Source organism: Lineus longissimus, chromosome 1 (genome assembly GCF_910592395.1).
Source record: "Lineus longissimus chromosome 1, tnLinLong1.2, whole genome shotgun sequence".
Taxonomy (NCBI): Eukaryota; Metazoa; Nemertea; class Pilidiophora; order Heteronemertea; family Lineidae; genus Lineus; species Lineus longissimus.
The window spans coordinates 11395966-11411003 of record NC_088308.1 but is presented as its reverse complement, the minus strand read 5'-3'; the positions used below and the strand labels follow the sequence as shown (position 1 = coordinate 11411003).

General features: G+C 38.2%; 1 protein-coding gene across 5 annotated transcripts in view; it reads right to left on the bottom strand.

Annotated features, from left to right (window-relative positions):
• Positions 1 to 5966: 5966 nt before the first annotated feature.
• Positions 5967 to 15038, bottom strand: part of LOC135488196 (protein transport protein Sec24A-like) — a 48226-nt gene continuing 39154 nt past the window's right edge. For all 5 annotated transcript variants that reach the window (XM_064772700.1, XM_064772693.1, XM_064772715.1 and 2 more), the window contains 3 exons: positions 14350 to 14547; positions 13941 to 14044; positions 5967 to 13114 (listed from right to left, as the gene is read on the bottom strand). In XM_064772700.1, coding sequence (XP_064628770.1) covers positions 13000 to 13114; positions 13941 to 14044; positions 14350 to 14547 — 417 coding nt within the window. In that variant the 3' untranslated portion in view covers positions 5967 to 12999. The remainder of the gene's footprint in view (positions 13115 to 13940; positions 14045 to 14349; positions 14548 to 15038) is intronic.

Below are 15038 nucleotides of genomic sequence, written 5' to 3'. Positions count from 1 at the left end.
CTTAGAAACAATTACTTAGTAATGAATGAGTTGGACAAATGGTTAGGATGGGTAAAGTCTGAGGATGGGGGCACTAACTGCCCTTGCCTCAACTACCCTCATTACATTAGGTCACTGTCATGGGGAATCATTGGGACATGAAAGTCCAAAGATTGATGATGAAATTGACTCAAATAGTGACTCTAATAGTGCCATTATTAATTCCAATAACATAAATGGAGAGTGATAACGTAACTCAAGTTACAAGTAATACAAATACTGCACATGATACTAAACTAGTAGTATCTAAGAAGGTTAGATCTGAGAAACAATAAGAATGGTCTAGAGAGTTGGGTAAAGGGCCTCAGGAATTTAAGAGAATTAAAAAAGAATAGAGAACATTCAAATAACCTAAACCAGAACATGAAGAAGAGGTAAGTACTATTACTAGTAATAGTAATGAAGAAAAATCTACTAGAAGTTCAATATCTAGTGAAACCTACGTCTATGTAGGTGTAGGTGTAGTTATTTTGGTTAGTTTAATTTACTTCAGCCCTTTAGTTAAGAAAACTAATAAGAAACATGTAGTTAAGGAACCTACTATTAATGAAACATACAGTAAAGATACTACTACTTCTAATAAACAAGCTAAAAGTTCTTGTAATAGTATTTTTGTTAAACCTTCTGTCTTAAAAAGTAACACTTCTATTCCTTTAATGGAATCATTTCCTCATCACTTACGTTAATACAAATGTTTAACTCTATTAAGAATTCAAGAATAGCTTAGACAATTCAAGTACTGTAGCTCCTATGTAAATTGGTTTGTTAAATTTCATTGATGTTTTCCTCATGCTAAGAGCAGCATTATGTTCGTTAAATATGCATATTGATGAGAACCTGGGATTGGCCATTACACTCCTGGTTCTTTCACCGTCTGTTACCAATTCAATCGCCATCCTGTTCCTTATGTTCTCACAGGTCTTACCATAAAAAGCATTATTCATGAGCTTGAAATAGTCTTTCTCGAAATCAGTCTTTGAATCCATCCTCCTTTTAGTGTTAAAGTCAATGTAGGTCGCCAACCATTTTGACTGCCTGAAACTTATCAATGAATGAAACTTCTTAAGTTCCATTCCGTGCTTGAGGTAAAACTGTAGCATCCTGTAATGCACTATGTAGTGGGTCTTATCCTTTTGTGTCCGTATCAGTTTCTCTTCATTTGATTTTTTCTCATCACCCAGTAACTCTCTGGTAAGGACTGAGTTCATAATCTTCAATGAAGAGAGATTCAGGACAGAATGGAAAATTCTAGACCACGCCCGGAGCCAATCAAAATGCTCGAACCACAAACGACATCCTGTGACCCTCACTAGGATGACCAATCGACGTCCTCCATGTTTGGACGGTTGGAAAAGGGACATTTTTGGCTGGACCCTGTCGTGCCCAGACCCGAACTTTAGAATTTATTTAACTTGTAAATCGGATGGTCTCGTTAATCTGAAACGTGCCGTTTTTAATAAAATGTTGACCGGTCCCTAGGGTTTGTTCGGGCACGTAGTATTTAATTAATGATCGTGGCAGTGAGATTTGATTGATCTTTGCCGAAGCGGATGATTAATCCAGAGTTACACCGATCTTCGAAATGCTCAAGTATTAATGACGTGCCATTGTCCAGTCTATGATGACAGGGAGTGATGTCATTAAAAGAGAGTAAAGTGGACGTTCACGTTCAGGCGAGTTGCTGACGTGTCCTAGACAATACTGTTTAGCTTAAATTGGTGAAAAGTACTTTCGTAAACATTGATAAGCATACCTAATAATCTGGACAGTTCTATGAATTAGTAAGAAAATTTGTTAAAGGTTGCACAAAATAAATCGTGAAAAAAGTTCTAAAATACGCTACATAATAGTATTTCAAACCAGCTTACCAGGTAAGACCCGGTGTCGAGTAACAGTGACTTGATCTACCTGAAAGTAGTTTAAATTTACTTCCCTGGACTTTTCAAATAAATCTGCCAGAAACAGAACATCAGATTTGAGGTAAAGGTCAATGAAGTCTCCATGATTTCTTAGGTTAAAATGATCCCATATGGCTTTTGCTTCATCATAGGCAGAATCAGGTGTCATTTCATTCTTTAATTCATCAAAGAACATAGACTTATCTAGGTAGGTTACATTGTAACTTTCATGTGACGTGTAAAATGAATAAGGTACCGATAACTTCTTCCTCAATAGTTTGAAGTCTGTAGTATCAGGGAACATCTGTCTTGTAATTTTGAAGTCATCATCTTACATTGATTTGGTTATGTTATCTGAACTAGACTGTAGGAATCTGTACGAGTCTAAGAACCTAAAACATCCAAATTGAAATGAAATGTATTTTTCTGCTGTTTTGGCAAGTAATTTAAGTTTCTTGTACTCTGGTAGTTTAGTCATTAACTCTTTAATGAATAGGTGAGAATCATAATTACTTAGATTGTGAAAAAACACTGGAACGAACATGGCGTTCTTTTCATTCAGATTGCATGAGTTGTGAGCAGCACCTCGATATCTACCACTATAGTGATCATGATCCTTGACTTTATCATATCCTAGCAACTGATTGCAGTAGTAACAGTGTGTTTCTTTGTGGTATCTTTTCCACTCTTCATCATACATTATTAAAGGATAGTTACAGTTTAATAGACTAGAGAATATTTCTTCCATTCTTATTAACCAGTTACAGGACATATCTACAACATCAGAACCTCTATGACTTAAATACTGATTATTGTAAAGATATTGATAATCAGAGTGAACATAAACTCCAACCGCTGATGCGTTTTGTTTAAACAGTTTCTTACTAGTACAGTTTATTACTAGTATGTTTATTGACCCAAAATCAGCATAGACAACAAAAGGAACCCTATTCTTTATTGAATGCTTTTCAAACTAAGTTGTGACCATTTACTGTTAGGTTGTGGTAAACTAATCTTACAGTATTCATGTTCACTATATTTCTTCTTATGATTCTCAAGTATTTTCTTACGATAAAGGTAATTCATACACCTCCTACAGAGATACATAGTATGAGTGCCAGTCCTGAAGAACATATTGATGTCAGTTATGTACATGAAATGACCCTTGAAATAGAAAATATCAATGACATCATCATCATCATCATCATCATCATAGTTCTTACCATTTTCGAACAGGTAGAGAGGTTCTGCCTCACGTATGTTTTAGCAGCTTCGTTCTGTAACTTGAACACATTGATCTTAAGATTGTTTTCACTCTCGATTTTAGGGATATCCTTTTGAATACATACAGGAAAGCAGTCGATTCGCACTCCGTACTGAGAGATAGACTCGATCTTAATATGATTTTCATACATCTTTTCCAGCATTTCAGTAGTAAGCTCCGCATGTTCTTGAAGTTCTATTTTATGTTCCCTGACATATCTAGCAGCCAGTAGACTCCAGAGCAAACACTTCTCATCATTTCCCTGTTCCTGTGACATTACATTGATTACAGCTTCAGTGTTAAATGGTAATCTGATGTAATGACCACCTTTACACCTCTTGTAAGAACATATTGTCATGTCACACGACTCTATTATGTTAAGAGACAAGCCAGACCCTTTAAAGTACCTCTCTTCAATCTGTGTATTAATGTAGTTAAGATGGTTGGTAGCTGAATAGATTGCCTGATTCCTTGAAATTATGCTTTCCATTGAAGATTGAATTGGGTGGGTAACTGTATCCCCTTGCCGATTCAAGCTCTGATCTGCGACTGAAGGTCTATTCAAGCTCTGCTCTGCGACACAAGGTTGATTGAACTGGACGAACACTGATATGCTTATTTTGTGGTGGTAATCATTGAGTTGAAAAAGTGCCTCCTCTAACTTCTCTCTATATTCATACACCTGTTTAGCTTCTCAATATTTACTCTAATAGTAACCACAGGCTTGCCAAACTCATTTACTACTTCCGTTCCTTCCACTTTCTTTATTCCATCAAGCTCCTCGGTCTCAAAGGCAAGCTTCTTATTTACACCTTTAGAGATGAGTGGTTTAAGAGGAGGTTGTACTTGTACCTCTAACTTATTCATCTGTTTATCTAAATGTCTCTTAGTCTTCCTGTGGGCTGCCATATTGCTGTATAAAACGTATTTATCACAAGTAGGACAGTGAACCTTTTGGTTTGTGTCACTCATCATTTAGATTTAAAAGATTTATCAAAATTTCACTCATTCCAGTTATGGTATTCCAGTTATGGCATTCCAGTTATGGTATTCCAGTTACGTTACTTCTTACAGACAGTACAGACTGTAGAGGTTGTAGTAATAGGATAATGGGTGCTAGATTACTCGGTTTTGTATTGGAATTAAGGCAACTTTAATAGGTTTCCCCATTGATTTTTGGCCCTTTTTTCTAAGCAAAATCGTAGATATTCGTAGATCCCATTTTCCTATTACTCATGTAAATGTATATTAATGACCAAGTTGGATAAATCAGTGACCAATATTTTATACTGTTGGCTGCATCAATGACCAGGACTTAATCATGTTGATTATACCAAAAACTAATACTCCTTCATTTTGGTTGAACAACCAACCAAGCTGTTGGTTAAATCAATGACCAAGACTTCATCATGTTGACTGTATCAATGACTTAATCATGTTAAAGACCTAGTATTAAAAGTCCCTTGCAAAGACTTCATCATTTCAGTTCTGTCCCTTGCCTGTTTTTCCTACCAAGAATCCATTTTAGTTGCAACTTCAATAGGTTGGCTGTATCTTTTGTTCATGCTGTGTCAGATGTGTCACTTTAGCTGTGTGTCCTCAAGGTCATTAAGTGTTATCGGTACCATGCTGTCAACTGAGGTCACACTTACAAGTAGGACAATGTAGCAACAAGGTCCGAATTGTCCCCTCAGAATCCATGAATAGTTTATCCAACTCTGGCTGTCCACATCAGCATGGATAGGCATGTCTTGTCCCAATACTACATTCTTGAGTGTAGATGTTTTGGTTTACTTGTGAAGGGGAAGCTTTGTCAATTTGACAGGCGAGTCGAAAGTGAATTTTTGATTGAGGTGTCGGCTGTCAGCAAGGCTTCAAAATAGACATGGGTTCTGGACTAGGGGCGAGGCTGGCCAACTTTCAGGAATTTGAATTTCTCCGTTTTAAATTTGGGCCCAATTTGACAAAAGCACTTCCCCCCAGCAAATCTTGCAAAAAGAGCTCACGAAACCACTTTCCGGAACTGTTTACCATATGTGTCTGCAATTTATTTTGCCAACCAATATGCCAGTGAAGGTGGCAAACTGTGGAAACTTCACGAACAATGTTTGAAGGAAATCCGAAATATGGATAGTTGGTGTGATGGCGCCCCCTGGATCATTTAAATGCCTGTAAAACACCACAAAATTGTTGTCAGCATCTCTCCGAACATGAAATGCACAGATCTGTGTATTTGGCATCCTATGTATTGCCTTAGGGACCAAAACGGGAGCATACACCGCCCTGCCCAAAGGGTGAAGACGGGTCAAGGATTCGTAATGTTTATTAATCCCCGATTTGGAAGAGCAAAAGCAGGCCAAGCTGCAACATCACTGGCTTTCTAAAACTGTCTCCAGTGTATTCCTGCGATGTTTTTGCTACGATAAGGGGTGAACTTGGCGAATTTAGAGTAATCTTTAGCGCCATTTTGGACCGTTTGCAGGATCAGGTTGGTGTCAAAGGTGACACCCCCTATTGAAGCTTTAGCCAATCATGTTGGTAACCTCATCGATAGCTCTGCGAATCTAAATATCATATGTATAGTTTTACATGTTTGCTAACACATGCGCAATCTGCTATTGCTACACATTTGTCAATGCAAGCTTTGCAGTAACACCAGCCACCTCCCAACTTTGTCTTAATCTAGCAGGGCTCGGGGTCAGCTTTACTTCTAAGACTGACCTTAAGGAATTTAAAAGAACACAAATGATTTCATTTCAAAAAGGCTTCTTATAATATTACATCTTACAATTAAATTACAATTCAATGCTAACGGAAATTTGTTTTCTGTACAAGTTATATAGTGCTGCTGAAGGCAGTTTCGTCCTATACAGAACCATGTACAGTAGAGTCACAACCAAAGTTGAGCACAGGTTATGCACATGACAATATTTTTGGTACAGAAAAGTGGTGAAGTGTTTCAATGAAATGGCCAGGGCCATTGTGCTCACCTCATGTGGAGGAAAGATGGATAAAGAGCATGGTATTGTGTCATGTAGTGTTAGGTTTGATGTAGGTCCAAGCAATTACAATTTCCCCAAAATGGCCAATTTACAATACATTCGACCTCTGTGACCTTGAAAAGTAGGTCAAATCAAAGAAGACCCGGGTGACACATTGAATGGTTGTTAGAATTAGATGTACCTATGATATAAAATTGGTGCCAATCGGGCAAGTCATTACAAGGAATAATGGCATTTTGAAGAATTTAGGATTTGGCCCCCTCCCTGGAGGCCAAACGGCAAATCAGATCGCACCAAACTTCGGTACCTGAGATCACCTGACCAAGGGGTACATGTGTACTTAATTTGTGATCAATAGTCATTGCAGTTAAGAAACGTGCCATAGTTACGGCCTGACGGCGAATTTACGCCATTTGACCTCTGTGACCTTGACAAGAAGGTCAAATTAAAAACCTGTGTGACATATACTGTATGGTGGTTAGATGTACCCATGATATCAAATTGGTGGCAATCGGGCAAGAAGTTAAGGAATAATCACATTTTTAAGGTTTTTGGATTTTGCCCCCCTGGTGGTCAAGTGGTGAATCATATTGGACCAAACTTCGGTCCCTAAGATCACCTGACTAAGGGGTAAATGTGTACCAAATTTGGTATCAATAGCCATTGCAGTTTAGAAACGTGCCATCGTTATATCCTAACGGCCAATTTACACCATTTGACCTCTGTGACCTTGAAAAGGAGGTCAAATCGAAAACCCGGAGGATATATGATGCACCTTTGCTAGAAGTACCTACCATATTTTTTTCAAAATTTCCCGACTACTATTAAGGGAGATATTGCATATTGTCACTTTTAACGTTTGGCCCCCTGGTGGCCAAACCATGAAACGAATCGGACCGAAACTTGGTCTCTAAGGTGTCATTATATAAGGGTACATGTGTACCAAGTTTCAACTCAATAGCTCTAACAGTTACGAAACGTGCCCTGCTAACGGACGACGGACGACGACGACGACGACGACGACGACGACGACGGACGACGGACGACGGACGCCACGGTATGGGATAAGCTCACCTCTGCTAAGAGGTGAGCTAAAAAGGTACAGGGAAACTAGCCAGTGAGCAAATGTATCACCAGAATGCTGGAGTTGAAATCACTCGATGTTTACCTCAATCAACCATATTGTGAAATCAATGCAATCAATACATTAAGAAACTCATGACAAACCCAGCAGAAATCAACAGGACACCACATCAAAGTATACCTCAACTTGTCACTTGGTGATACGCCTCATATCAATATAAACCTACCACAAAAAGAAACTGTGGATCATATAAGCTTAGATATTCCCCAAACACTTTGTCAAAACCTTCAATGTGAGGTTTTTAAAGCAGTTTCATACTATCATAGCAATGAACATTTCTCTAACCCTGTGTTAGCATCAACTCGGGAGGGTCTATTATACACTGTCTTTGTGGTATTTTTTTAACACGTCACCGTTGGGGGTTGGCCTTCAACATCTTAGATAGCATATTAGCAGAAGTCAATGATTATCATCAGCTGCATTTGATTTAGTATTGCTGATGTGGAAGGATTTAACCTTAAGGCTGGGTCCAAATGAAACTTCTATAAAAATGTGGACAATACAGACTTGACCCACATCACAACAGCCTTCTAATTGCCACTGAACAGCAAGCGTTTACCACATACAATGAGCAATCCATGATGGAGGACTGTGTCTTTTTATATTATTTCTGACAGACTCAAAAAACATCTTTAAATGTTTGTGCTCTTATCTCAGTAACCAGTGCATCTTTCAATTCGAAACTGACGCATATAAAATGAAACATACACCCACAAACTATATATGCAAATTATGCATTCATCCATGATGATTTCATAATAGCGTTCTTCTTGAAAGAAAAAAAAATCTGTTTTTAGGGGCATAAATCATTTCTGTTGATCTTGGAACTTGGATTCTGACTGACTATATGTACTCAACCCAAGGCCTTTTAACCCTTTATAAAGGGCAAATTTATCAAAACAAGAAAGTGTATCCAAGACATGGTGACATCTCAGACCTTCTGACCTGTAGTAGGGGTTCATTTCAGGTAATTGTGTTACATGTAGATGTCAAAAAGTCTAATAAAGCTCGAGAGAATGAATATTTACAGATGGTTTATATGACAGGCGTTTTCCCCGTTTCCTATAAACCACCAGTCAGCTGGGCAAGGAGAACAACATCAAAGCATACTCAGACATGGATTCACAAATGTGGGGGGAAAAAAAACACTATGAATACAGAACTCCATAAATATACCACTAAATTAAAATCCTTTTGTTTTCTGTATCACAAAATATCAGCTCAATAAATGCAGCAACACCACAGTCATTGTACCTGACAGTTCAAGGGCGGGACATCAGAGCTCAATAAAGCTGTCCATTTACTGAGTTCTGTATCTATTTGTTGACTCCCCCACCCTTCATGAGATCAGCTGATTTCCATGATGACAAATTTACTTAACACCTAAACAATCAGAGGCGATTTCTGGCAACAACCATGTGCCCCAATCTGCTTCAAATTACCAGCACATGGCGACAGAATTGCATCGAGTGGTGCATTTTTGTGTTGAATACTGGAACCCATTAATGCTACAGGATTGTCAACAAGCATCGCGTCTGACCATTAATCCACTCACTGTTTTAATATTACAGAGTGCGTTCAAATCTTTTTTGGTATGAGATTTTACTCTTGCACAACTAATCAAATTGACTACGTTTGTAGTTGATCAGGAGAGATAAAAGGGGTGACAGCATATTATGTAATAATCACCCATCACCCCTTTCATTTACATGATTAACCACAAAGCGTCATTAGCTATGAATGAACGCTTTTGTTCCATATATGGAATAACCTGGTGTTTGGATGGGGAACCTGAATATTATGAAGAATTTTACACAACTGGAGCACACATTAAACAGGCCTATTATTAACCAAAAAAGACTTACTAATGATATCATCTTTCTAACAGTGCCATCCCATTTTGAACACATTTATGATACTGAAAATAATGACACATATCTATACCCAGTTTAAGCTGAAACCTCGGATCAGAGAACAAATGCGGAGAGTCACTAACACAGGATAGCTTTAGTCAGAAAAGACCATCTCCAAAAAACTCTTTTTTTTGGCGAGGATGAGGTTCACACATATCATTTAATCATTTTCACTTTGGCTTTAGGAATAAATAAGCCCTTTCACCATAAGGCAAAAAGTACATTTAGATGTGCGGGAAACCAAAAATCTAACCTAATGTAACATAGAGTATTTGAATTCCTTTAGGCCATCCATGAAGTCTGAACACAAACATTTGTGGAGGGAGACATTGTTGATTTGATAGAAATTTTTTATCATACATGTACCCTACAACATCTGAGAAAAACATTACCAAAAGTATTATTTCCGGCAAAGTGTTTTCTTACACTGAATAAAGAATTGAATGCAGATGAGTTTAATTTAATTCGAAATGAGGGTTTTGAATGTTTGCTTTATGAATGGCCAAATGAGCAGAGTTTTGGCCAGTGTGTGATGACAGCAATTCAACTCAATTAGATTAGAATACATTTTTACATTCTTAATACAAGCTCTACATTACGAAACATATACACAGGACATATAAATACACAAACTAAATAATATCATCACATTTTGAAAGGCGTCAATACATTTAGCCCAACAGAAATCAAACTTAACAGAAGTTGCGGAATTCCCCAATATACAACTACAAATAACAACACATTTGGTACATACAATCGATTGTGTCCTATTGAACGACCCAAAAGCACCAATTTTCAACAGAACAAGGCCAGATTCATCATAAAGAAACTAGACCAGATTTTAAAGCATAAAATCGTCTTCTTATTCATTGTAAATAGGTCTTATGATGAGACATTTCACTTCTGCTGGTCAAAAATCTTGGCTATTATCCCTTCCGAATGATCATTGACCACATTAAAAAATCAACCAGCCTTAGGCACCTTGAACTTTTACCCATCGAATTGCTCATTGTTGTCAGGGTTTTGTGAAACCAAAATTCTGGAAGTGCCTTTTAAACCTGTCCGAGACCAATGTACAAGACAGGTGTCTGATCTGTGCTTGAATGCCCTGCCTGTTCACAGAAAGGGACACCCATTCACAGAAGACATCAACCCACCACAGTCTGTCAAGAGACGCAGCACCGGATTTGATGTGGACGATTAGAAGGACAGATAACCAGGGTCAGTACTGGGCCACTAGAACCTCAAGAAATGTCTCCTTCATCATATTCTACAAATGTCAAGGATGAAACCCCGGCACCGAATCACCAGTAGAGATGTACCACAACTCAGGAATTATCGTCGTTCATCTATCAAACACCTTCCCGTTGGCAACAACAACAGCAATGAACCTATGAGCTAAAATTTCGGACCCGAGAGGATGCCCAAACTAACGACTAACACATCGAAATCAGTTATTTCCTGATCCAATGTACAATGTTCAATGTGGTTGCATTGTTGTCCTACTTGGCCCTACACGTATTATGCAAGATTAACACCAATATTGTCACTTTTCAGGCCATCATTATAAATTAAGATTTCCTTGTCAATTTCATTCCGATTCCGATATGTGCAACATGAAATGTACAATAAATAAATGTGCATTTGTACCAACAATCTATAAAAGAGTGAAATTTACGTAGAATTATCTGGGGCTTTGATTCTTAGCAGAGTCAAACATTGGCAATTTGTCAATACATTTTTATCGCATTACATGTAGGAAAAAAATCACCCGGGAATTATCAAGGGTGAAGAAGCCCACTTTACTGTTTTTATAAATGAGGGTACAAAAACACAACTTTGACAACTCACTCCCAATATTCTGGTGCGTCATTTCATCAATTTTCATCACAGATTTATCACATGTTCAACATTGTTTTATTTTCTGTTCCATATAAGCTGACTGCTGTCAACTGGGCAATTTTCACAATCTACAATCGCAATTTATGGCCAGGAAATCCTAACAGCATCATGACACTAAAGATGATGATGATGACGATGACGAAAATCAGTCTAATGTTTTTATCATCAAGAAATCCACCTACATGTAATCCTCTTAAATAATTGTCGAAACTTTATAGGCCAGGTTCATTCATTCCAATTAGAAATTTGAGGAGATTTTCCAATCTTAACACGCATTGAATATACCTGTACATCTGTATGTTTCAACAATGCTATTGAAAAGAGAGATATAAAATCACAATACCTGCCTACTTGTGCACTGAGCTCATGTGTCTATTTATGGAACTTTGGCCATGGTTATTCAAAATACCAACAGGACACATGTATTCGAATGATGTACACAAACAAATTTTTGTCTTTAAATTATATTTTCGCATACGATTAATACTGCAACAGTTTCCCAGTTACCAATGGTTATACTCAAATCATCATTCTGAGACCATGCCGTGTGCAATTCATTTGGGAAACGACGGCAGTTTTTATCCAAAGCACATGAGACCAGCAACATGCAGAAAATCATATTGCACTAGATATAGTGTACATGTATTGCTCAGCACATCTACTTTCATCATATTTCGACAAGTAAAGTTCAATTTCAATTCAACTGCTGTTCCAAAGCTGCTGTTCTTTTAGACCTGCCACAAAGACTGGCCCATGAAGATGAAAATTATATCTGGAAATAGTGAAACCTAAGGGGTGGTTCAACATTGTTACCAGCGTACATAGAGTTGAGTATTTTATTTAGTATCTCCAAGAGTACTTTTAAGGTTGACTTTTAAAATGCATACATGTAGGTATTGATTCGTTTGGAAAGTTGAAGCTACTCTCAGGCGCAGGAGTACAACAGTGAGATTGATGTGAAGCGGTATTTCTATATCGGTTGCGAGCTTTGCCGATTCACCTCCCCTTCAGACAAAGTATACCATTCATTGGTTGTTGTGAGGTGGTAAGCCGAGTCCAGAGGTGCTCAACGAAAATAGATCGCTGATTGACATTATGGATTTTCTGAAAGTGTATGACCGGACATTTAACCTGCCCCCCCCCTAAAGTATGGTTTGTACGCTTGTGAAAATGTCGACCCCCCTTAGTTAACAACCCAATATCAGGTATACACTGCTGATTGTAAAGGCAAGTTTTAGAGCCTTTACAATATCATGGTACTAATTGCCAAGTGCTTATGTCAGTTTGGGAAATATGATGTGCAAATACATGTATAAACTTCTAAAGCAGTACAACGTAAGTTTATGAAGATGTACATTGTATCACAAGTATTTCGAATGTGCTCTTTCCCACTGTAGAATATATTATAGCAAGAATTAAGAAAATCTATCAATTCTTGATTAAAGGCATAGCTTTAACAGTCCATGATAAGCCCCGTATTCACAAAGAATGTCATTTCTATTGAATGTAATTAATTCAATGGGAGAAATATGACTTTGGACATCCTCTGACTGAAACATTCAGCGACCTTTTAAACCTGACCAGTTGACATTGCATCCAAAGCCAAAGGAATATCACCTTCACCAAGTATTTGTTGACCTTCCCTTCAAACGTGCAACGGGCCAGTTTGTTGAAATCCACTGATCTTATATTGGACCACACCAAGCATCAGATGTGACCTAAATAATGCCTTCGCTCAAACCCTTGAGTAACAAGACAAACCCTATATCACTGTCTTTAGTCCCGAACAAACAAACATATGATAATTTTGAAAATCCTATGACCAATGCATCCACTACTAACTCTTGACGGATTTCTGAATGTGTTGTAAGAACTCGTAGTATGACATAGCTGACTCTGTGCGGTCCTCCACCATGAAGTTGATGAACTGCATCCTCCCTCGGCTGTCTTCCCTGAAATTTAAACAAGCGCATACTGTTAATATTGGAGAAGAGCAACTTGAAGAAGACCACCTGCAGTTTTGTGTCAAGTGGATTTGCACCATTCTACAGGTATAATAGAGAAGTGATTATAATTATAATGGAGCCACTTTAAATATATAAGATCGCAGTGATCTCCACAGCCTTTGAATTAAGAGGGGGGGGTGGGGGGTAGTCTAACGTTCACGCGCACTGGGAAATTGTTCTTGAAGTCTTGTTAAAAGGTCCTATTGTGAAGCATTTTAAGTGGATAGAACTAATTAGGAGGTAATTTTTATAGGGGGGGAGCGGAAATCGGACACCATAGGGGTAAGGAGCACCCCCTTTTTAAAGGGTGTTGAGAACACTGGATCTTAAGTAACCATCAGCTTGTGCGACCGGACAAATTCGGCTGTTTGCTGCAGGTTATCACTGGTTCATCAGTGACATTGGCTCCGGCCAAAAGTCTTCTAATCTTTTCACCAGGTGACATTCCTGCAGAATGTGATCAGGCATTTGGTTGCCAAGTCCCGATTTACCAGAAGCAGTTGAATGGAGCCAGTGTCTCTTTAGGTGCTGGATGCCACTTTCTAACTTTCTTTTATTCCGCCACTGATTAGACTGACAAGTGTAATATTTCTGAAATGCTATCGATCGACGCTTTCGGCTTGTACTCGGAACTAATTTTATGGTACTTAATATTTTTTGCTAAAATCATATGTTTTCTAAAAATGTTTTCAACCAACCCGCATGTTCATGATACTAAATGAATGGCATGAGAAATTTTTTTTTCATCAGAAATGCTCTTCTTACTACTAACCTGAGAACTATTAGGTCAGCATAAAAGGGTCGTCCATCTAATAAGTGATTGATAAATGTACGAATGCGCTCGGATGTAGGGTTGTCTAGTTCTGGTATATCCGTCTGCAAAGTTAGAAAGAAATCTGGTCAGAAATGATTACAAAGACATTACTCTGAGGAAATCAATCAATTCTTAATCTAATCATTCCATTTAATAGGTAGCATTCTATTGTTGATCTACAACAGGTGTCAAAATGACATTGGCTGATATAAATAAAAGTATCCTCAAACAGTCCAGAACTCCTTGCACAAAACTTCCTTGGCTTAAGACACTTCCACCGAACAGTCATTTGGCAAGGCATGCAATTTCTTAGACAATTTATTGTGGAATTATCATTCTTACTGCTTTCAACTGCTTTTTAACTCACCATTCCATCTTGTATTGACATAAAGTTGGGTCTGTCGAAAACCTCTTGACAAAACTTGTCGCTGACAGCACCGCCGACCCACAGTATCATACGGTTGCCCGAGTCCAACAAGTAGGCACCATGTCTGTCCACATTTGCACTTGACAACTGAATTCGTGGCGGTTGGGGTATCACAGAATCATTTTTGGTAATCGAATCCTGAAATAAATCAATATTATAACTAGAAATATATAACGCAATTGGGGCAAATTGCGAATGTATGCCCCCGCTCTGGTGTGTTCGGTGTGTTAATATGTTCATTGCGCGCGTTATTTAGCCTATAAATATGAAATTGTGGCTATAAGCGCACCTCGAATATAAGCGCAGTGCGCTTTTTAGCGCATAAATACGATAATATCTTCTCTGTGGCTGTTTATGAAATTTTGTGGAGACTCTCAAATAACATCCACAATAATATGGCTGTTGACTGGGCAAGTTGGTCTGACAATAGACATGCACGTGAACAGCAGAGGTTGGTTTTCCCATTTACTCACTACAGAGGTGAAGCGTGGTCTATACTATTTTCGCCGTTGTCATAATTATGCGATCGCCTGGAATCAGTCACAGAATATCTGGTACTCAGGAAGTTAAAGACTAGTCACTGCCGGGTAGCTAGTGCAATCTGCTAGAATCAGTCACAGAATATCCAT